Genomic DNA, 23003 nt, shown 5'->3' on the forward strand with positions numbered 1-23003 from the left:
CTGGTTCAATTTTAAGGCCAGTATTTGCTATCACCTTGGTGTCCCAGACCTTAACGGAATGGGCTAAGGTTTTGCGCCAGAATCTGGAGGGGAGTCCTCATCCTTCTGAGCTGGCGGATCAGTTGATTCAAGGGTTACAGTATATTTGGAATGCATCCCTGAATGCGGCCCCCCTGGCCGGCAGGGTTTCTGTGATGGCAGTGATTCTTCGCAGCATGATCTGGTTGAAGTACTGGTCAGCTTACCAGGCTTCTAAAAAGTTACTGACTGATCTTCCCTTTTGTAGGGGACCGTTTGTTTGGGGCTTCTATGGAAGAGATCATTAAGGGCCTTACGAGAGGCAAGAGAACTTTGCTTCCACAGGCTGCTACGGGCAAGGAACCTCGCCATAAGAGGGGTTCCTTCTTTTCGGGTCACAAGCGGCCCTTTCGTCCATCTGGATTGCAGGAAAGGGGCTCAAGATCCGACCGTAACTTTGCGGGAGGCTCCAAAGACCCCTGGAATGGTAAGTCCAAAGCGGACGTGTCTGGTTCCGCAGACAAGCCTTCCCCAGCCTGAAGGGGCGACCTCATTCGTATCTGGGGTGGGGGAAAGTCTTTGTCTTTTTCCAGATCCGTGGACCTTGCTCATTCAGGACAAATGGGTCCACAAACTGATATGGTTCGGTTATAAGATCGAGTTTCGGTCCTTGTCTTCGGCAAGGTTCTTTCGTTCCAACTTATGCCTGTCTCCAGAGCGGCTACAGGGCCCTTTACGGAGAAGTGCAGGACCTGTTAGCACAAGAAGTTATTGTGCCGGTTCCAGAGTCGGAACGTTTCTTATTCAGATCTGTTTACATTTCCCAGGAAGGAAGGCAAACTTTGTCCAATCTTGGATCTGAAGGCTCTGAACCCCTTTGTGCACGTTCAGAAATTTCAGATGGAGTCTATCCGCACAGTAGTAGCTTTCCTTCATCAAGGAGATCTGATGGCTTCTATCGATTTCAAGGACACTTACCTTCATATTCCAATCTGTCAGGCATCAGCGTTTTCTACGTTTTGCTGTGGACGAGGAGCACTTTCAATTCATGGCGTTACCCTTTGGTCTCGCTTCAGCTCCTTGAGTTTTCACAAAGGTTTTGGCCCCAGTGTTGGCCTTGTTACGGCGGAAGGGAATCACGGTACTGGGTTACCTGGACTATCTGCTCCTGCATGCAGAGTCTTCTTTGGCTCTAGAAGCCGACTTGGAGGTTACGGTGCGAACTCTGCAGGGGTTTGGGTGGACACTGAATTTTCAGAAATCGGCACTGTTTCCATCCACAAAGTGGGACTACTTGGGACTGACGCTGGATTCAGCGTCAGCCCAGGTGTTTCTTTCTCAGATCAAGCTACTGAAGCTACTGGAGGCTGTTTGGTTCCTGTTGTTCAACCATCGATCGTCTCTCAGGACTTGCATGCAAATACTTGGTCTGATGGTCTCCACCTTTGAGGCGGTTCCATTTGCGCAGTTCCACACCAAACCTTTGCAAAGGGAGATTCTGATCAAATGGAACAAGGATCCGCTGTCATTGGTCAATCTGTTTTCAGAGTCAAGGTTCAAGGGAGTCTCTAATATTGTGGCTCCGTTCTCCAGCCCTACGTCTGGGAAAATCTTTTCTTCCCCTGTATTGGACTGTAATCACCATGGATGCCAGTCTTTCCGGATGGGGAGGTGTCTTGGGAGTCTTTTCGGCCCAAGATGTCTGGACTCGGGAGGAGTCCAGGTTGCCGATCAACATTCTGGAAATTCAGGCGATCAGACTTTGTCTGTCTCAGTGAACAGATTGTCTGCAGGGCGCCCGGTGTGGATACAATCGGACAATGCATCGGCTGTGGCATATGTCAAACATCAAGGGGGCAAAAAGAGTGCCCTGGCAGCCCGGGAAGTGGCCAGCATCTTGAGGTAGGCAGAGAACAATATGTTCCGGCCCTCTCTGCTGTACACATTCCGAGGGTGGAGAATTGGCAAGCGGACTATCTCAGTCGGCAGACGTTGGATCAAGGAGAAAGGTCTCTTCACCCAGAGGTATTTCATCAACTGTGTCTTTGGTGGGGGACCCCTAATTTGGACCTGCTGGCTTCCCATCTCAACAGGAAGGTGCAGAGGTTTGTGTCAAGGTCTCGGGATCCTCTGGCCGACGCCGCAAAAGCTCTGGTGGCCTCTTGGGGTCAGTATCGTCTGATTTACGCCTTTCCTCCAATTCAACTTTTGTCGAGACTGCTACGCAGAAGCGAGTTAGAAGGAATTCCAGTCTTTCTGGTGGCACCAGACTTGCCTCGCCGGTTCTGGTACGCAGACCCGGTAAGGCTGGTAGCAGACGTCCCTTAGAAACTTCCTCTCAGGGAAGATCTGCTGTCTCAGGGAACAATCTTCCATCCTGCTTTACGGTCACTGGCTTTAACGGCGTGGCTATTGAAAGCTAGGTGCTGAAAGACAGAGGGCTGTTTGAGTTGGTAATTCCTACGCCATTGAAGGCTAAGAAATCTACTTCTAGAAAGGTTTATCATCGCGTTTGGAAGGTGTACATTGCTTGATGTGAGTCGAGGGGAGTTTCTCCCCGTTCCTTTTCTGTGTCTCCCCTGTTGGAGTTTCTACTATTGGGTGTAGATCAACATTTGGCTCTGGGCACCATCAAGGGCCAGACTTCCGCCTTGGCTATTTTTTTCCAAAGGCCGTTGGCGGCGAAAGTCCTTGGTGTTCACACTTCTTTGTGCAGGGAGTTTGCCATTTGGCTCCTCCGGTGCAATCCCTGGTACCTCCGTGGGATCTCAATTTGGTTCTGTCAGTGCTTCAAAGGCCTCCTTTGAAAATATTTGAGAAATTCCTCTGCTCAGTTGCGTGTCAGAGTTGGCTGCGTTGTCCTGTCAATGCGTTCCTTCCTAAGGTTGCCTCGGGGTTTCATTTGCGGACATTGTGCTACCGTCCTTTATGTCCTAAGCATCCTAAGGAAATTGCCTTACATTTCTTAGATGTGGTAAGAGCGAATCGGGTTTAGCTGGCGGTGACTAAACCAATTAGGAAATCTTTGTTCTTACGGATGCACCTCGTAAGGGGCAGGCCGCCTCTGCTGCGACCATTTCCAAGTGGATCAGGCAGACGGTGGTGCAGACCTACTCCATTCAGTGTCAGGTTCCTCCTTTCCCTGTTTCAGCGCATTCTACAAGGGCCCTTAGTGCTTCATGGGCCTTCCGTCATCTGGCGTTAGTGGTTCAGGTGTGCAAGGTGGCTACTTGGTTGTCTGTACACACATTCACAAAATTTTATAAAGTGGATGTACTTGAATCTTCGGATGCAGGGTTTGGCCGCAAAGTTTTAGAGGCTTCCACTTCTTGAGGGTGACATTTTTTACTCTGGTGGTGATCTCCAGTTGTTCCTAGTTGAGCTCCTGTTGTTACCTGGTTGGCTATGTTTAGCCTTGTTGGGAATTCTGCGTTTGCTGTGTTTTTTCCCACCTCTCGTGTTGCACTGCTTTGGGACATTCCAATGGTCTGAAGACTTGAAGCTGTGTCTGTCAGTGAACGAAAGAGAAAACTGGATTTTCTTCTTACTGTAAAATCCTTTTCTCTGAGGTTCACTGACAGACACAGCACCCGCTCCTCTTTTGGGGTTGAGTTATTTGTTCTTCTGACACTGCTTGTTAAAAACTGAAAGTCCTACAGCAGGAAGGGATGGTATACTCTCTGGGACTGCCCCAGGGGCGTAACCAAAACGGTTTCTGCCTAGTCCTCATCCTAGAGAGCAAATGCATAAGCCCAATGGTCTGAAGACTTGAACCTGTGTCTGTCAGTGAACCTCAGAGAAAAGGATTTTATGGTAAGACAAAAATCCATTTTTTTTTTCATTTTTTACTGTTGCACTTTAAGCACAATTAAAATCACTGCTCCTGAAAAAACAATTTTTTTTTAAAAATAATTTGTTGATACGTGTCCCCCAGGACAGTACCCAGACCCCATACCCTTTTTATGCCAATTACTTGCATATAAACCTTCAAAATGGGCACTCTGCTTTTTCCTGTTCGGCTCCCATAGACTTCAGTGGGGTTTGGGTTAGAACATTTCCCCTGTTCGGGAGTTCTTTTGCAAACCAAACGGCGGCTTGTTCAGCCCATCCCGACCCCTAATGTAGAGCAGTGAGAGGTCTGCTGGGACCATGCCTCTGTTTCTTCTCATCTTGACCAACAAATAGCTGTGGTGTGCAATAAAAAGCTTGTTTTTTATGAGTTAAAAAAGGAAAAATTTAGATGCAGTCATGTAGTACACTGGAAAACCTTTGTATATGATGTGTGATATAAACGTTTCTGAGCTGGCAAGTGCTTTCTATCAGTCTGTTAGACTGCAACTCAAGGCAAATATATTTTTGGATTTTTGTAGAATAAAGAAGGGTTACACCTATGTCACATTTTTTAATGCTGTCTTGGTGTCTGTTGGGGACATTTCCCCTAATTTCCTTTTGTCCTTGCTGTCTGCCAGGTAGAGAGTGGGAGTATTCTACTCATTTAAAGAAGTTTCGAGTTTGTAAAAACACAAACCTACATATTCGCCTCTATGCTGCAGCATCTGTGTCACTGGAGCAGTCCCTGCCTACATCTACGACCGAGAATGGAGCTACCACATGACTGCTAATCAGTTGACTCTCAATCTGCTTACAAGTGAGGAGTGCTCGTTGAAGAGCCAGGCTGTGGTGGGGGTGGACATGGCTGCTTCTAGCTCTGTTGCACTGTGAAAGGCAGAACCAGCTGCCAATATTGTCGGGATCTTTCACAAACTTGGCATAGCTGTGCCCTGTCAGCTGATAATGGGTAATAGCCTGTGAACCAATTTGGCCATAATTTTATTTTATGGCTACCCACAGCAGAAAAGAATCTATTCTGTATGAATGAAAGGAGTTTATATTGCTGCGTATGTCTCTGTTGGAGACATTGTAATGGATTTACTAAAGAGGTTGAGAATCTTCAAACTGTGTTATGTACTTCAATTATCCAATCACATGAAAAGAATCTGTACATGAATGGGTGTTGTAAATTAATAGGAATTTTGCTTGTCACATAATTGGATAATGGGAGTGAACGTTCACAGATTTTTAATTTTTTTTTTTTTTTTTTTCCAGTGAAGATTCTAATCAGCCTCATTCTCTTTTTCAATAACTCTTCATCATTGGGTCAGGAAGTAAGGAAAATATTCTGGATACACGAGAGTCTGGAGAGTAGTGATGACTAAGTCTTACTATGAATGGAGATAAATAATATAGAGGAATTAAGAGCTGAATTCAGTGATTGCTGATGACACCAAATTATTCAGGGAAATACATTTGACGGTTAGGCAGCTACATGGTAGATGAGGTTTGATATTGAGAATTGCAAAGTTAGCATTAGGAGGGGCTCTCGTAGGAGGATCTGGGCTGCAAAAGGATCTGGTGGTGCTTGTAGATTACAGATTTAGCAATAGCATGTGATGCCAAGCTGCAGTTAACAAAGCCAGCAAATTACTCTCATGCAACGTAAAGGGCATACATGCAAACAGTAAAAAATATTTCAGCTTCGTTAGAAAAATGGTTTGGCCTCATTTTGAATACACAGTTCAATTTTGGGCACCAATCCTCAGGGTGGTGTTGAATTTGAAAGAATTCAGCGGGGAGGAGGGACCCCAGCTATGAGGATCAATTATGTAGATTAGTTATTCACCCTGGAGAAAAGGGTGCTGGAGAGGGGATATGATTACATTGTACAAATACTGTATATCAAAGGTGACTCAGTAACTGTGATAAACTGTTTTACTCTAAGGTCCCTGAAGGGCACTCAATCACAAATTAGAAGAAAGGAAGTTTAATCTCAGATTGCAGAAGGGTTCTTTACTGTTAGAGCTGTAAAAATATGGAACTCCCTCCAACAGGAAGTGGCACTAGCTGAGAGCGTCAACAACTTAAAAACCTTTTAGAAGTCTTCATCAGGAAGCAGAATATACAGGGCTGTGGGAATTGTTAAATAATAAAAATCACATACACACACAGGTTGAACTAGACAGACCCATGTTTTTTTCTCCAACCTTATAAACTATGTAATATAAACACAGCTCTAAAAAACTAAATATAAATTCAGGCATTCTAACCATTTGCTCTAAAAAAAAAATACATAAAAAAATGGCTGGAGGTTTTTTCTTTAAAGTGGTTTTAAGCAGAAAATGTAACGGTTGCATTTGGCAGAGTATCCAAGTTAGTGTAGGAAATCAAATACAGGAGAAGTGAGGACTGAAGTATTGACACATGCATTTTAGAGTAAAATTCCAGACTGTAGATAGAATCCCTTAGGCCCCTTTCACACAGGCGGACCATTCAGATCGCCTGTTCGTTTTTTTTGGCGGATCTGAACAGATGCCCAATGCATCTCTATGGGGCATCAGATGTCAGTGGAGACATGTTCGCTGACATCCGATCTGTCAAATTTGGACGGATGGAAACCCTATTTTCCATCCGTCCAGCGGTTCTGATAGGATTGAAAGAGAACGGACAGACGGTCCGTTCTCATCCGATTCCCCCATAGAGAACAGCGGGGACCTGACAGAGCTGCCATCCGCCTGCTAAGCGGGGATCGGCGAATCGATCCCCCGCTGAGAAAAACAGAGTCCGTCGACGGACCGCCAGGTGTGAAAGAGGCCTTAGTAAGAAATAAAGTGGCAATATACAGGTAGTAGTAAGTATTGCCATATGTGTATTAGAGCTAAATTTAGGACAACTGACCCAATCTCTCATTAGGAAACCAAACATTGCAATCCAGCTTTGATACTATATGGGACACACAAATATGATTTGGCTCTGAAATATTGATTTCAATAGAATAGGTTTGTTTAAGAGCCCATTCACACTAGCACGACTTGTGAGGCGACTTGTGTAGCCCCAGGTCGCTTGACATAACAAAAGCAATGTTAATCAATGAGTGCCGTCTTAATTGTCACTTCTGAAGTCGCTCCGACTTCAGAAAAGGGTCCTGTACTACTTTGAGGCGACCTGTGATCCGACTGTCCCATATACTTCAATGGGAGTCGCCTCCTTATCTTAATTGACAGGACTTGTTATCAGACTTTCCAGGAAGAAGAAAGAGATTAGCCAGGCATTCCCCACAGACAAAGTCGCCTGTCTCTTCAAAGTAGTGCACAAGTCTCTTCCAAGTCTCTTCCAAGTCTCTTCCAAGTCTCTTCCAAGTCTCTTCCAAGTCTCTTCCAAGTCTCTTCCAAGTCTCTTCCAAGTCTCTTCCAAGTCTCTTCCAAGTCTCTTCCAAGTCTCTTCCAAGTCTCTAAACAAGTCTCTTCAAGTCTGGTCGTGTGAACCGGCTCTAATACAGAGGTGAAAGTAGGAAATGCAGGACCGCACTCAGGGTAGATGAAAGCAATAATATTCTTTATTCCTCGAAGTTTGATAGACAGACAGTATAAAGGAACAGACGTGTCCAAAGGGTTGACGCGTTTCACGGCACGAACGGCCGCTTACTCATAACCACACTGAAGGATGGCGCAAGTCGGCTGATATTAGTAGGTGTACAAACAATGGTTGATTGATTTGATTACTCACAGGTTTGTATCGTTTAATTAATGAATCCTACAAGAAAAACACATAGGAACTTCACTAGGAAGTATAAAGCACAATTGTTAAAATGACACACACACTTGAAACACAAAACATGAGTGTGTGTGCGATTAAGATCATATAATAGCACGGAATGGAGTTGCATGAACGGCAGAGTGTGTGAAAAGAAAAAGAGTATACCATATAATGTAATATAGCACAATATAGTATAACATAATATAACATAATATAACATAAAATATATAATATATATATATAATAGGACCACCAAAATAGTAGAGTACATGTAGGTAAAAACCATGTGAATGAAAGAAACATGTCTCTGTGTGGTAAAAAGAAAAACCGTACAAAACATGTATAAAAAGAGGAAAAATTCTCTCCAATCATGTATGTGAAAATTTGTACATGGGGTATATATTTGTTGAATGTACTAGAATATATATACTGAAATATACGCAAATAGTGACTGTTACACCTGAGCGGCTTTCCTCCTCTTCAATACATCTAATACAGAGGTGCCTTGTAGTGGGCGGCATGCAGCTTCCATATATTACAATGTATGACACCTTGACCGGTTTCGTTTTCACCTTAGAAATTGAAAAGGTCCTGTTTCCTGATTGGTAGGGTTATTTTTGGGAAAATAGTATTTTTTCTTAAGCCAAGTGAGAGAGGTGATAGATACTTTGCTATTTTGCTATTTTTTTTTTTTTCTTTTTTGATCAGTTTAAATTTTATCTGGCAAAATCTGTTTTAGTAGTCGGTCATTCTCCTTCCTTCAAATATTTGTGTTGGATTTGAGATATACAGTATAACACTGCAGCTAATTGTGAGCATTTCATTCTGAATGTAGTATTGATATGTCTTTCAGGAACACCTAAGCCAGGCATGCTGGGAGCCACGCAGGGACCAGTCCCTATAATTCGGACATTTGGGATCACAGCAGACGGCAACAGTGTATGCTGCCACATCCATGGCTTTGCTCCTTACTTCTACGTACCCTGCCAGACTGGTAAGTGCTTTGAATTTTACGTCCCCTGCCAGACTGGTAAGTGCTTGGAATTTTACGTACCCTGCCAGACTGGTAAGTGCTTGGAATTTTACGTACCCTGCCAGACTGGTAAGTGCTTGGAATTTTACGTCCCCTGCCAGACTGGTAAGTGCTTGGAATTTTACGTCCCCTGCCAGACTGGTAAGTGCTTGGAATTTTACGTACCCTGCCAGACTGGTAAGTGCTTTGAATTTTAACAGTCTGATGACATAGTAGTTTATTCTGTTGAAATTTTTTTCAAAACACATCATTATAGAGGCAAACATGTAGGCTGCCAACCTCCTTCTGAAAATGTTAGTTATGTGGCTGTCTTTGGTTTCAGTGCATTGAGTCACTGATCTACAATGAGCATGCGTCACGTCAGTGCAAAGTCAGAACTCCCAATTTACTTTTTCTTGGTCAGTGATGTAAAAAGTATAGAACTAATGAATCTGCATTGAAGCCAGGCAGTTAGGATTTTTAGAAAGCGAGATTGGCAGTTGCAGCCTGCATGTTCTGTTAATGCGGTATTAAACCCAAAGCTAAAAATGTAATATATTGCAACTTACCAACTATTAGATGTGGTGGCTGCATCAGTTTTCTATTGACTTTCCCCACACTGTTTTCAGCTGGTGATCAGGCTGGTAACAAGCCACCTCTATCAGTGAGACACAACTCTGGAGGAATAAGAAGAGGAGGCACAGCAGACAGCGTCATTATCAGTCTGGGGAATGTTAAATGTATTACCAGATTTAGAACCACTAACAAATTGAATTCAAACTCCAGCTAACCCTATAAGCAGTTTACAGCAAACCATTTTTTTCCTTTTGGGTTAAAGATTTTAATTGAATAAAAAATAGCTGATCATTTTAATCACCCCTGCCAGTGTTAAGTGGTTTGTCTCATCCATGTAAACTGATACATTCTGCTGGAGAGTTTGTGCTGTGATAAACAGCCTTGCTGGCTAGAATACCAGATGAAAATAGAAGAAAACAAGCCTAAAAAAGAAACAAATTCAGACATCACATCTATGAAATGATTCGCTGCAATATAATGTTTGCTTTTGGGTTTATTACTGCTTTAATGCACATATTCAGTAAAGGGTAACTTCATTAAGTTGATTTTTTATTTTAAAGCCATCAACTGCTGCAGCTTATGGTTTTCAAAATCAGGTGCTTACCAATCCATAGATTGCAGCTCAGTCTTTCTTCAGCCAACTCATTGCACTGCTGCGGGTCCCTGTAGTACTTGCCTCCTCGCCCCAAAAAACTTGCAAGTCCATTAATGGCTGGGGTTAGGAATTTAATCAGCTGTACTGTACTTTTTGACTGAAGTTACAATTTAAGGAAGGACAATCTAAAGGTTTACCATCATTTTAATAAACGAGAGGGCAATGTTCCCCACTTCACTCAATCTATACCATATATATTGATCCCCACTGATCAGCTGATGACCTCCCACACCAACCACATGTGCACCCTCTTCTTATTACATTGGCCATAGATGGATCTTAATTTGCTCAGTTCAGCAGAGACCCGCTGAATTTCGATCCATCTATAACCGTTCCCATTTGTTAGAAGTTGATCTAATGATTGACTTATTACGAATTGTTGGAAAATGTTTGTTTGATCAGAACTGCAGCCAACCGGTTGCAGTGCTGATTAGTGTATTCTGACAGCAGAGGAAGTCCCCACTGTGAGAATATAATAGCACAGTGGCGAGGATTCCTCCATTCACCTCGCTTGTGTGGATGGGGCAGTTTAGGTTTTTGCATCAGCTTGGTTGCTGATCAAAAAAACTGACCCATATAAGGCCAGCTTTAGACCCTTAGAACCCTTTTACACATGCGGACCGTTTGTCTATTTTTCATCCATCCGTCATTGACAGATGAAAAACAGATGATCATCCATTTGCATCCGTTTTCACTCGCTTCCGTCAACATCCGTTTTTTAGAACAATCAGAGCCCTGTTTGTCAAAAATGTATCGGACAAAAAATGAATGTAAACGGACAAATGGTCTGTTTTTGCATAAAAAAATGACTCCGGGACTCAAATGGATAGCTTCTTTTTAACCACTTAAGCCCCGGAAGATTTTACCCCCTTCCTGACCAGGGGGTTTTTTGCGATTTTTTTTTTTTTTTTTTTTTTACTGCGTGACTTTAACGGACAATTGCGCGGTCGTGGGACGCTGTACCTAAACAAATTTGAGGTCCTTTTTTTCCCACAAACAGAGCTTTCTTTTGGTGGTATTTGATCACCTGTGTGATTTTTTTTTTTTTTTTTTTGATCATGCGCTAGAAACAAAAAAAAGAGCGTAAATTTTGCAAAATTAACTGTTTTTCACATTTTTTTATATGAAATTCCCCCCCAAAAAAATGTAAAAATCAAAATTTTTTAACATTTTCGGCCAATTTGTTTTATTCTACATATGTTTGGTAAAAAAAAATCGCAAAAAGCGTATTTTGATTGGTTTGCGCAAAAGTTATCGCGTTTACTAACAAAGGGAAAGATTTTTGTAATTTTTGGTGTGTTTTTTTTTTTTTTTTAACAAGTAATGGCGGCGATCTGCGATTTTTTTTTTTTTTTTTTTTTTGCGGGACTGCGACATTGCGGCGGACAGATCGGACCCTTGACTGACATTTTTGACACTTTTGGGGTTACCAGTGACCTGCAGTAATTAGTGCTAAAAGTATGCACTGTTACTGTAAAAATGACACTGGCAGGGAAGGGGTTAACTGTATTGGAGAAGGAGGGGTTAAGTGTGTCCTAGGGGCGTGTTTCTAACTGTGATGTTACATGTCTACTATTGTAAAAACAGAGATCAACGGTTCTACATAGTAGAACCGTCTGATCTCCATTTTTACACAGGGGAGAATGACAGGCGGCTTGTTTACATTAGCCGCCTGCCTTTCTCCCGCTCTACCGAGGATCGCAGAGTGACCGGCAGACATCGGGTCCGCTGGTCACACGCACTGACTCCTTAGTGAACGAGCCGCGGCGGGCGCGCGCCCGCTATTGGCTCACAAGCCGGTGACAGGCTAGTGACGTATATATACGTCACTTTGCCTGGCCGGGGCTGACCGCCGCAGTATATGTACTTGCGGCGGTCGGCAAGTGGTTAAACACCACCTGTACTTGAAAGGCTGCAACTAGACCGCTTTCTGTGTAAGGCCCCTTTAGCACATCTTTCTTTTCATAATTTTAGTCACTTTTTTTTTTCAAAGTAAAACAATTGAAGTTTAGATCAGTTTTTCATCCATCCATTTTTTCATCGGTTTTTTACATCTGCTAGCTAGAGTCCTTATAAAAAAAAAAAAAAAATAAAGCTAAATGTACTCAAGCATTTGTTTACTTTCGACAGGAGAACAGATAATGTGTAAAACCCAGTAGCTGATGTACATATGAGGATGTTTATCATGCCCATTTGAGAAAAAACTTTCTTTGTGCCATGTGAAAAGTCTATTTTCCATGTATATAGTGCTTAGAATAATGTAGTTATTTTTTAATTGTGTTTTGAAATAGTAAAATAACTAATGTGTGTTTTTTTTTTTTTTTTTTTTAAAGCAGATGTATACTGGTATATGTGTACTCATATTTTTATTCCTTCAATAATCACTGGCAGCTACCACTTTACTTGTTGTAGAGTGTTTTTTTTTTTTGCATATTGTGGGGGATGGATTAGAATCTTTGTCAGCCATTTATTGTGGTCTGAATACCTGTTGGAAAGGTTTGTTTTTATTGCCTGTCCTGGTGATCACACACAAATCTCCCCCAGTGGGGATACTCAGGAAGCGAGGGGCTGTTTCTTCAACTGGGTAATAGCATTTAAAAACAGAACAGAGGTTCTAACAACCCCCCACTTTGAATGTATAGCTAGTAAAAGGTTAAACTTTTACATTTTTCTTTTATGATTTAATTTATTGTAATGTGTTTTTCAGGTTTTAAGCAGGAACATTTAAGTGACTTCAAAAAGGAGCTGAATAGTGCTGTGATCAAGGACATGCGCTCTAATAAAGACAACATGTCACAGGCTGTTCTGGCTGTTGATATCTGTATGAAAGAGAGTGAGTATTTTGTTTCTGTACTTGTACTACTTCTGAAACTTTTGCTTCTTCCCAGTAAAATGTTGCCCAATTGTACCAATGCCTTTGGTAATGTTACTAAAACAGTCTCATATTATAATCACGGAGCTCCTTTGCAGAGGATCATGTGGTCTGCGGTTGCGTTCTCCATAAAAACTCACTGAAACGTGCATGAAAGTTGATGAAAACTCATGTCTCTGCTTGCTCTCCGTTTTCATGCACGTATGGTGTGAATGAGCCTTTAAATCCAAATAGCAGTCATGCTCTTTGTGGCTTTACTGGTTATTTTTGAGTACAGCATAAAAAAAAATAGGGAAATAGAGTAGCTGATGATTGGTTTAGTAACTGACACCATGAAAATAGTGTTTGGAATAGTGTCTGTCCCCACCTTCCTCCTAATATTATATGATTGGCAGCACAGTTTGCACAGAGCAGAATGGCAACTTTCCTCACTATGCCTCTTAGCAAATACCTTGGGGTAATGGGGTAATTTAGGGGGTTTTTGTGCTATCTTGGCATTTCATGGCCTCTGAACCTGTGATTGGTAGTGAGGAGTGAAATCAACAATTTATGCCCTTAGCCTGAAGGCAGTGATTGGTTTTCAGGGGTCCTGTACGTGGCTATACTGCTAAAAAGTCTCACACATGTGGAATCCCCATACTCAGGAGAAGCAGCAGAATGTATTTTGGGGTCTCCTTTCTTATATAGCCATGGCACGTTTGAGCCAATATATCATGTAAGTGACAACTTTGTTAATAAAAAAAAAATAAAATTTAGGCATTTTGCCTATACTTGAAATTATAAAATTATACATTGACTCAACATGCCTCTCGGCAAATAGCTTGGAGTGTCTACTTTCCAAAATGGGGTTATTTGGGGGGGTTTGTGCTATCTTGACATTTCAGGGCCTCTGAAACGGTAATAGGTAGTGAGGACGTAAAATAAGCAATTTACGCCCTTAGGAAACCTGAAGGCGGTGATTGGTTTTCGGGGTCCTGTACACAGGCTCCCAAAAAGTCTCACACAAGTGGTATCTCTGTACTCAGGAGAAGCAGCAGAATGTATTTTGGGGTGTCATTCCACATATATCCATGGCATGTGTGAGCAAAAAATCATTTAATGACAACTTTGTGTAAAAAAAAAAAAAATATATATATATATATATATTTTCCCTAAACTTGTGTTAAAATATAAAATACCATATTCCATGGACTCAACATGCCTCTCAGCAAATAGCTTGGAGTGTCTACTTTCCAAAATGGGGTTATTTGAGGGGGGGGGGGGGGTTTGTGCTATCTTGACATTTCAGGCCCTCCGAAGCTGTAATAGGTAGTGAGGACGTAAAATAAGCAATTTACGCCCTTAGGAAACCTGAAGGCGGTGATTGGTTTTCGGGGTCCTGTACACAGGCTCCCAAAAAGTCTCACACAAGTGGTATCTCTGTACTCGGGAGAAGCAGCAGAATGTATTTTGGGGTGTCATTCCACATATATCCATGGCATGTGTGAGCAAAAAATCCTTTAATGACAACTTTGTGTAAAAAAAAAAAAAAAAAAAAAAAAAAAATAAATACATATATTTTCCCTAAACTTGTTTAAAATATAAAATACCGTATTCCATGGACTCAACATGCCTCTCAGAAAATAGCTTGGCGTGTCTTCTTTCTAAAAAGGGGTAATTTGGGGGGTGTTTGAACTGTCCTGGCATTTTATGCCCAATTTTAAAGCTTATGCCACACCTCATCCACTCCTCTAACCTCTTGAAGACCAAGCCTTTTCTGACACTTTATGTTTACATGAAAAATTTATATTATTTTTTTACTAGAAAATTACTTTGAACCCCCAGAGATCATATATTTTTTTTTTAAAGCAGAAGACCTACAGAATAAAATGGTGGGTGTTGCAATTTCTTTTGTTTACACGGTATTTGCGCAGAGATTTTCCAAACGCAATTTTTTGGGAAAAAAACTCTTTTCTCTTTTGTTCACTGACAGACACAGCTTCAAGTCTTCAGACCATTGGGCTTATGCTTTTGCTCTCTAGGAGTAGGACTAGGAGGAAACCTTTTTGGTTAGGCCCCTGGGGCAGTTCCAGAAGGTATACCATCACTTTCTTCTGTAGTACACCAGTTTTTTTCTGCCTAGTCGGGAGTAAGGACCTGGCTCTCTGCTGGGATCTGCAGTCCTGGCATTTTTTCCTATTTAAATGGAATTTTTCACTTTTTCTTTATTATTTTTGTTCCTATGTGAACTACAATCAACTGTTCCTGTGAGAACTACTATAAACAGCCGGACTGGGCGACGCACTGGATATTCTAGATCCTAGTCTTCCTAGTCTGGCCTGCGAGCGCGACCCAACTACTTGCTCCACGCTAAGTCGGCCGCGACATAGTCCCACTGGACGGGGGCTGACCGGCGAGTGAAACACCTCACAAGATCCCATAGCAGTGGTCACGACAGCAGTTGCGACCAGAATCGCAGCGTACCTCAGGCCGCAACACCCCCATTCCAAGATGGTGCGATGGACTGCTGGGAGTGGCTCCCGCCTGGTGACCAATTTCCGGCAGAATTGTTGGGTTGGTTTTGGGCCCCCCTGGGATGGTAGGCCCCCCTGAGTCCTTCCTCCCGCTTGTGCTTCCCCCCTTAAATTTGGATGCCCTCATCTGTACCCCCCCCCCCCCGCCCGGCCCCTGTTTTGGGGAATGGCTGAAATTGGGTAGGGGCTTCATGGTGCTGGCTGGAGGAGCACTGGGTTATGCATGCAGAGTCTTCCTGGGCTCTAGATGCCAACTTGGAGGTTACGGTGCGAACTCTGCAGGAGTTCGGGTGGACACTGATATTTCAGAAATCGGCACTGTTTCCCTCCACAAAGATGGACTACTTGGGACTGACGCTGGATTCAGCGTCAGCTGGATTCAGCGTCAGCCCAGGTGTTTCTTCCTCAGACAAAACTACTGAAGCTACAGGAGGCTGTTCAGCTCCTGTTGTCCAACCATCGATCGTTACTGTCACGGAACCATGAACCAGACGTACAACAACAGATAAGTGAAAATAAGAAGGCTTTATTGAAAATCAAGCTGTAAAGCAAAAGTCCAAACGGAAGGCAAAACCGAAGCAGAATCCTTGCGAAGCCAGAGGTCAGGAGCCAGGAGGGTAGTCAGACGAAGCCGGGATCAGGAACCAGCAAGGTAGTCAGATGAAGCCAGGATCAGGAACCAGCAGGGTAATCAGACGAAGCCAGGATCAGGAACCAGAAGCAGCAGCAGTCTTAGAAGCATGTGAACACAGGAGGACCAAGCAGGGAACTGAAGCCACAGACCTCCTATAAATATGAGCTAGGCATCCAGCTCCTCCCAGTGGGAAGGAGGAGCCGCAGGGTGGGAGGCTACAAGAAACCCAGAAACCAAGATGGCCGCCAGCACATGTCAAACGAAGGAGGACAGCAAGAAGGTAAGACCATGACAGTACCTCCCCCTCAAGGGCCCCTCCTCCGCGGAGTAAAGAACGGTTTCTGAGGGAAGCGTGCGTGGAAGGCTCGGAGCAAGGCAGGAGCATGGACATCTGCGGAGGGAACCCAGGAACGCTCCTCTGGACCATAACCACGCCAATGAACCAAAAACTGCACCCGACCGCGGACCAGGCGTGAGTCCAGGATATTGCTCACCTCATACTCCTCACGATTGCCCACTCGGACCGGGCGAGGCCGAGGAACCGAGGAAGTGAAACGATTACACACCAGTGGCTTCAACAGGGAGACATGAAACACATTGGAGATCCGCATGCCAGGAGGAAGCGCAAGGGCATAGGCTACCGGGTTTACCCTGCGAAGCACTCGGAAGGGACCAACAAAGCGAGGCGCCAGCTTGGGAGTGGGCACTCGAAGGTTGAGGTTGCGGGTGGACAACCATACACGGTCTCCGGCCTGGTAGGAAGGAGCAGGCGCTCGTCTGCGATCAGCCTGGAGTCTCTGGCGCTGCGCAGAGACCTCAAGGGACCTCTGGATCTGTACCCAAGAAGCACGTAGGACGGAAAGGTGATCCTCCACAGCCGGAATATCCTGGGGAGAGAATACCTCCGGTAACACGGCAGGTTGGAACCCATAGTTGGCCATGAAGGGAGATGTCCCAGAGGAAGAGTTCACCGCTGTGTTCCTGGCAAACTCAGCCCAAGGCAGGAGGTCAACCCAATTGTCTTGGTGATCGGAGACATAGCAACGAAGGAATTGCTCCAAGGCCTGATTGGATCGTTCTGCGGCCCCATTGGACTGAGGGTGGTAGGCCGAGGAGAAGGAGAGATGAATCCCCAACTGGGAGCAAAAGGCACGCCAGAACCTGGACACAAACTGACTCCCCCGATCCGACACAATCTCCTTGGGCAAACCGTGCAACTGGAAGACCTCCCTGGCAAAAATCGTGGCCAACTCCTGTGCAGAGGGTAACTTCTTGAGAGGAACACAGTGGCACATTTTGGAAAACCGATCCACAATCATGAGAATGACCGTATGGCCTTGGGATGCAGGGAGGTCCACAATGAAATCCATCCCCAGGTGTGACCATGGGCGCTCCCCGGTGGCCAAGGGTTGCAGAAGGCCCAACGGAAGGTGCCGAGGAGATTTACTCTGGGCACAAACGGAGCATGCCGCTACATATGCGGCGATGTCGGAACGTAGGGAAGGCCACCAGAACAGACGTGAAACAGCCCAGGACAGCTGATTCTTTCCAGGATGCCCCGCGGTCTTGGAGTTATGGTAGGTTCGCAACAACCGAGTGCGCAACTCCTCAGGCACAAAACATCTGCCGTTGGGTCTCCCAGAGGGAGCACCAGATTGAGCCGCCAAAATCTGCTCACCCAGGGGAGAGGTCAGGCTGGTGCGAATGGCGGCCAGGATCTGATTCGGAGGTATGACCGAAGTCGGAATCGACTCCTCCCTGGAAAGGTCGGAGTACTGCCGTGATAAGGCATCCGCCCTGATGTTCTTGGAACCGGGTAGGTAGGAGACCACGTAATTAAAACGTGACAAGAACAGAGCCCATCTGGCCTGACGTGGTGTCAATCTCTTGGCCTCAGAGAGGTAGGTCAGATTCTTGTGGTCCGTCAGGATGAGGACCGGAACCACCGAACCCTCGAGCAAGTGCCTCCATTCTTTAAGAGCCTGCACGATGGCCAATAACTCCCTGTCACCAATCTGGTAGTTGCACTCCGCGGAAGACAGTTTCCGGGAGTAAAACCCACAAGGAAGCAGAGGACCCTCTGGTGTTCTACGCTGAGACAGAAGGGCGCCTACTCCCGTCTCAGACGCGTCCACCTCGAGGACAAAGGGCAACCCAGGGTTGGGATGCGACAGAATCGGAGCTGACACAAAGGCGGACTTTAGAGCCTCAAAAGCTCGGATGGCCTCGGGCGGCCAGACCTGGGAATTACTGCCCTTCCTGGTCAGATCCGTGAGAGGCTTGGCTAGCAAGGAAAAGTCCCTGATGAACTTCCGATAATAATTGGCGAAGCCCAAAAAGCGCTGCAGGGAGCGAAGACCACTGGGCTGGGGCCACTGTAAGACAGCCGAAACCTTCTCAGGATCCATGGAGAACCCCTCAGCGGAAATGATGTAACCTAAGAAGGTTACCTGGGATCGGTGAAATTCGCATTTCTCAAGCTTACCGAACAGCTTGTTCTCTCGTAACCGTTGCAACACTCGTTTGACATCCAGAATGTGGGTCTCCATGGACTCAGAATATACCAAGATGTCATCCAAATAGACCACCACACACTGCTGCAACAGGTCACGGAAAACATCGTTGATGAATTCCTGAAAGACTGCGGGCGCATTGCACAGCCCAAAGGGCATAACCAAGGATTCATAATGACCGGTCCTGGTGTTAAACGCGGTCTTCCACTCATCGCCCGCCTTGATCCTTACGAGGTTATATGCCGCCCTCAGGTCGAGTTTGGTAAAGACCGTGGCCCCTTTAAGGCGATCGAACAGCTCGGAAATCAAGGGTATCGGGTAAGCGTTCTTGATCGTGATGCGATTGAGACCCCTGTAATCGATGCAAGGCCTCAACTCACCGCCCTTCTTTTTCACAAAGAAAAATCCAGCCCCTGCCGGGGACGAGGATTTGCGAATGTGTCCGCGTGAAAGCGCCTCCCTCACGTACTCCTCCATGGCCTCATTCTCCGCTACCGACAGTGGATAGACTTTGCCACGAGGAGGAACGGCACTAGATTGTAACTCGATGGCACAATCGTATGGGCGGTGCGGAGGTAGGGCAACCGCGCGCACCTTATCGAATACATCCCGATACTCCTCGTATTCAGGGGGCAACAGAGAGTCCGAGGAAGTACACAGCAACTTGACAGGCCCATGGATGCAACTAGCCCCACACTGCGGTGACCACGAGAGGATCTCGGCCGATCTCCAATCGAAAATCGGATTATGCTTCTGGAGCCAGGGGTACCCCAAGACCACCGAGTAGTGTGGAGACGAAATAACCTGGAAGCAGACCGACTCTCTGTGGACGGCACCAATGGCTAACCCCACTGGAAGGGTCTCATGAGTCACGTGTGGCGGCAGAAGGGGTCTGCCGTCTATCGCCTCAAGAGCCAGAGGAGAACCTCGAGCCTGCAGAGGAATGGAATTGGCGGCAGCGAACACACTATCAATGAACAAACCACCAGCACCAGAGTCCACGAACGCCTGGGTCGTCACCGAGCCCCCGACCCAGGAGAGGACAACAGTGATCAGTGGTTTGTCAACACGGGAAACCGGGGACGAGGAGACTCCACCCAAGATCTGCCCCCGACAGGATCTCAGGTGCGAGCGTTTCCCGGACGGTTCGGACATGCCAACCGAAAATGCCCACCGAGACCACAGTACATGCATCGGCCCTCGCGTCTCCGGAGTACCCTCTCCCCCTCGGACAGGCGAGCAAACCCCAGCTGCATGGGTTCACCCCCAGACAAGTCATCCCCAGGAGGCGTGGGAGGAGAGGGAGGCACGGGTGGGACAACAAAGGTAGGCGCCAATCTGTTAGGAGGCCTCCACAGACTCTCCTTAAAGGAAGGTCTCTCCCTGAGTCTGGTGTCAATCAAAATCAGGAAAGAAATAAGAGACTCGAGCTCCACTGGTAGGTCCTTAGCTGCAACCTCATCCTTCAAGACATCCGAGAGACCATGAGAGAAAGCAGCGACCAGAGCCTCATTATTCCAGCCCACCTCTGCTACCAGGGTACGAAACTCAATGGCGTATTCAGCTACGGATCGTGAACCCTGTCTGATGGACATAAGGAGCTTCGCAGCAGAGGCAGCACGAGCCGGCACATCGAATACCCTCCGAAGAGAAGCAACAAAACCGGAAAACTCGGCAACCACCGGATTGTTGTTCTCCCATAAAGGGCTGGCCCAGGCCAAGGCCTTGTCCGAGAGCAGCGAGATTAAGAAGCCCACCTTTGATCGCTCAGTAGGAAAGGCATGTGGCAGCAACTCGAAATAAATGCCCACCTGGTTAAGGAAACCTCGGCACTGAGTTGGCTCTCCCCCAAAGCGCTGTGGAAGGGGGGCAGAACCGGACATACCCCGAAACACCGCAGGCGCAACAACAGGTGTCGGGGTAGACTCTGGCGCAACAACCGGAGCGGCAGTAGGAGCGGGACCAGGAGCGACAACCGACCCATCGGCAACGGGAGCGAGATGAACCGTGCGTTCAAGCAGGGTTTGCAACGCCACGGCGAACTGACCCAACAGGTGATCCTGCTGATCAAGTCTGGCAACCAGCGAGGGTAGTGAGGATGGCCCTGTACCGTCAGAATTCATGGCCTGTGGTACCGTGCGTTCAAGCAGGGTTTGCAACGCCACGGCGAACCGACCCAACAGGTGATCCTGCTGATCAAGTCTGGCAACCAGCGTGGGTAGCGAGGATGGCCCTGTACCGTCAGAATTCATGGCTTGGTCCTAATGTCACGGAACCATGAACCAGACGTACAACAACAGATAAGTGAAAATAAGAAGGCTTTATTGAAAATCAAGCTGTAAAGCAAAAGTCCAAACGGAAGGCAAAACCGAAGCAGAGTCCTTGCGAAGCCAGAGGTCAGGAGCCAGGAGGGTAATCAGACGAAGCCAGGATCAGGAACCAGCAAGGTAGTCAGACGAAGCCAGGATCAGGAACCAGCAGGGTAATCAGACGAAGCCAGGATCAGGAACCAGAAGCAGCAGCAGTCTTAGAAGCATGTGAACACAGGAGGACCAAGCAGGGAACTGAAGCCACAGACCTCCTATAAATATGAGCTAGGCATCCAGCTCCTCCCAGTGGGAAGGAGGAGCCGCAGGGTGGGAGGCTACAAGAAACCCAGAAACCAAGATGGCCGCCAGCACATGTCAAACGAAGGAGAACAGCAAGAAGGTAAGACCATGACAGTTACTCAGGACTTGCATGCAAGTGCTGGGTCTGATGGTCTCCACCTTCGAGGCAGTTCCATTTGCACATTTCCACACAAGACCTTTGCAAAGGGAGATTCTGATAAAATGGAACAAGGATCCGCTGACCCTGTGTGAAAAAGTGTTCCCTAGACTGTGCTGTGCGTTACCCTGTACTAATAGTAGTGTGTAGTGACAATAGAAACAGTCCCTAATGCAGAGACCATGTTGGCCAGGACAGAAGGGACAAAAAAAGCGGGTATCACGCCTCAATCGCGTTTCTTACAGACACGACATCTTCTTTGGGGCCCTCTTTGGGTAGGGGTACTAGATTGGGTCGCACGTTGCCACATTTGCCAATTCCAAAATCAAAAAAGTGTCTAAAAAGTGTCACACTTGTAAAGAAGTTGTCCACGTATAAATGGTACCCCTTTCCGAATAAGGGTGACTCCAAGTCCCAAACAATCTTGCCACTGCTCCCCAAGTAGTCTGGGCAGTTGGGGCGCTCCACATTGCTATCTTTTCCCTCGTAAACCCGGAAACTACATGTATAGCCTGTTGCCCTGTCACAGAGCTTCTACATCTTGCCCCTATATCTGGCACGCTTGCTGGGGAGAAACTGTTTGAAGGCAAGGCGACCAGAAAATCTAATCAGGGACTCCTCAATGCAGACAGCTTGTTGGGGCGTATAAAAGGCTGAAAACTTCTGGTTTAAGTGGTTTACGAGGGGCCGAATTTTGCAGAGCCGGTCATATCCAGGGTCACCCCAAGGACCACCGAGTTCATTGTCACTGAAGTGCATGAACCGCAAGATTTGCTCGTATCTAGTCCTGGCCATGGCAGCAGAGAACACAAGCATATGGTGAATTGGGACAGTGGACCAATATGACCGCAACTCACTCTTTTTAGTAATGCCCATGAGGAGGGATAGGCCCAGAAAGGTTTTAAATTCAGAAACCGTGATATGTTTTCATGCAAATTCTCTGGCAAGGGTCAAATTTGGATTTGCGACGATGAATTGATCAGTATATATATATATATATATTGCTTTGGCCCACAATAGATCTGTAAATATCTTCAGTGAAAAACAACTCCTAAAAATCAAGGGAAGTAAAATTGGCTGTTTCCACCTTAATTCCGGGTATGCCAGTGAATAGGGGAAGTATGGGCACTGCAGAAGTGTCAGGCTCCCAATCAGGATTTGCAAGCGCATCAGGAAGGACACTATGGGCTCTACGGGCCTGTCTTTTAATTATTGGTTGCTGCAGGACACTACTTGTGCTAGCCACCGCACCAGCTTGAACTGCACTTATGGGACTCCTCACCAAGTGTTACTGCAGTACTGGTTTGACTATGACCAGGATGTACTAGGCCGCTGGTTTTGTAAGTTCACCAGAAGGTTGAGTGGCACTAGTACCAAAACTCTGCTGCATACAAGAACTCTGTGGTTGTTGCACCTCAGCAACAGAACGGGGTCAGGTACACCTGACCTTAGCAGGGACCACTACTTTGTCGTTAGAGCTATCTGTCAGAGTGCCGCTGCTGTCTACAGGTTTGAATACTGAGGCTGATTGTGACAATGAAGCCTCCCATCGCTCTCATCTGTCATGCTCAGCATTGTGTAGGCCTCTTCACTAGTGTACCTCTATTTGGACATTTTGGCCAATAGATTTATAGGTTCCTAGTGTGACTCACAGGAAAAAAGCACCTGGTTGTCGAGAACTGTTTGAACCGCTACCAAAAAATGGAACTGCTAGTGCTAGCAGAGATCAGGCCTGACTCTAACACTGCGGTTTAGTGTACTGTGTATTGGAAGTGACAGTAATATGCTGATTCGTCTAAATTCAGTTGCTGGCAGGTGTCGGTGCTGATCCTGCTAACGCTGCGTTTTGGGAAC

The 23003-nt window shown here is 46.0% G+C and overlaps 1 protein-coding gene across 1 annotated transcript in view; it reads left to right on the plus strand.

The window, feature by feature from the left end:
• POLD1 (DNA polymerase delta 1, catalytic subunit) overlaps positions 1-23003 on the plus strand; it is a 388959-nt gene that overhangs the window by 39533 nt on the left and 326423 nt on the right. Inside the window, exons 4-5 of the mRNA XM_082274252.1 lie at positions 8462-8602; positions 12559-12684. Of these exons, the coding sequence (XP_082130378.1) occupies positions 8462-8602; positions 12559-12684 (267 nt within the window). The remainder of the gene's footprint in view (positions 1-8461; positions 8603-12558; positions 12685-23003) is intronic.

The sequence above is a fragment of the Pelophylax lessonae genome (assembly GCF_965119305.1).
Source record: "Pelophylax lessonae genome assembly, chromosome: 12".
Classification (NCBI taxonomy): domain Eukaryota; kingdom Metazoa; phylum Chordata; class Amphibia; order Anura; family Ranidae; genus Pelophylax; species Pelophylax lessonae.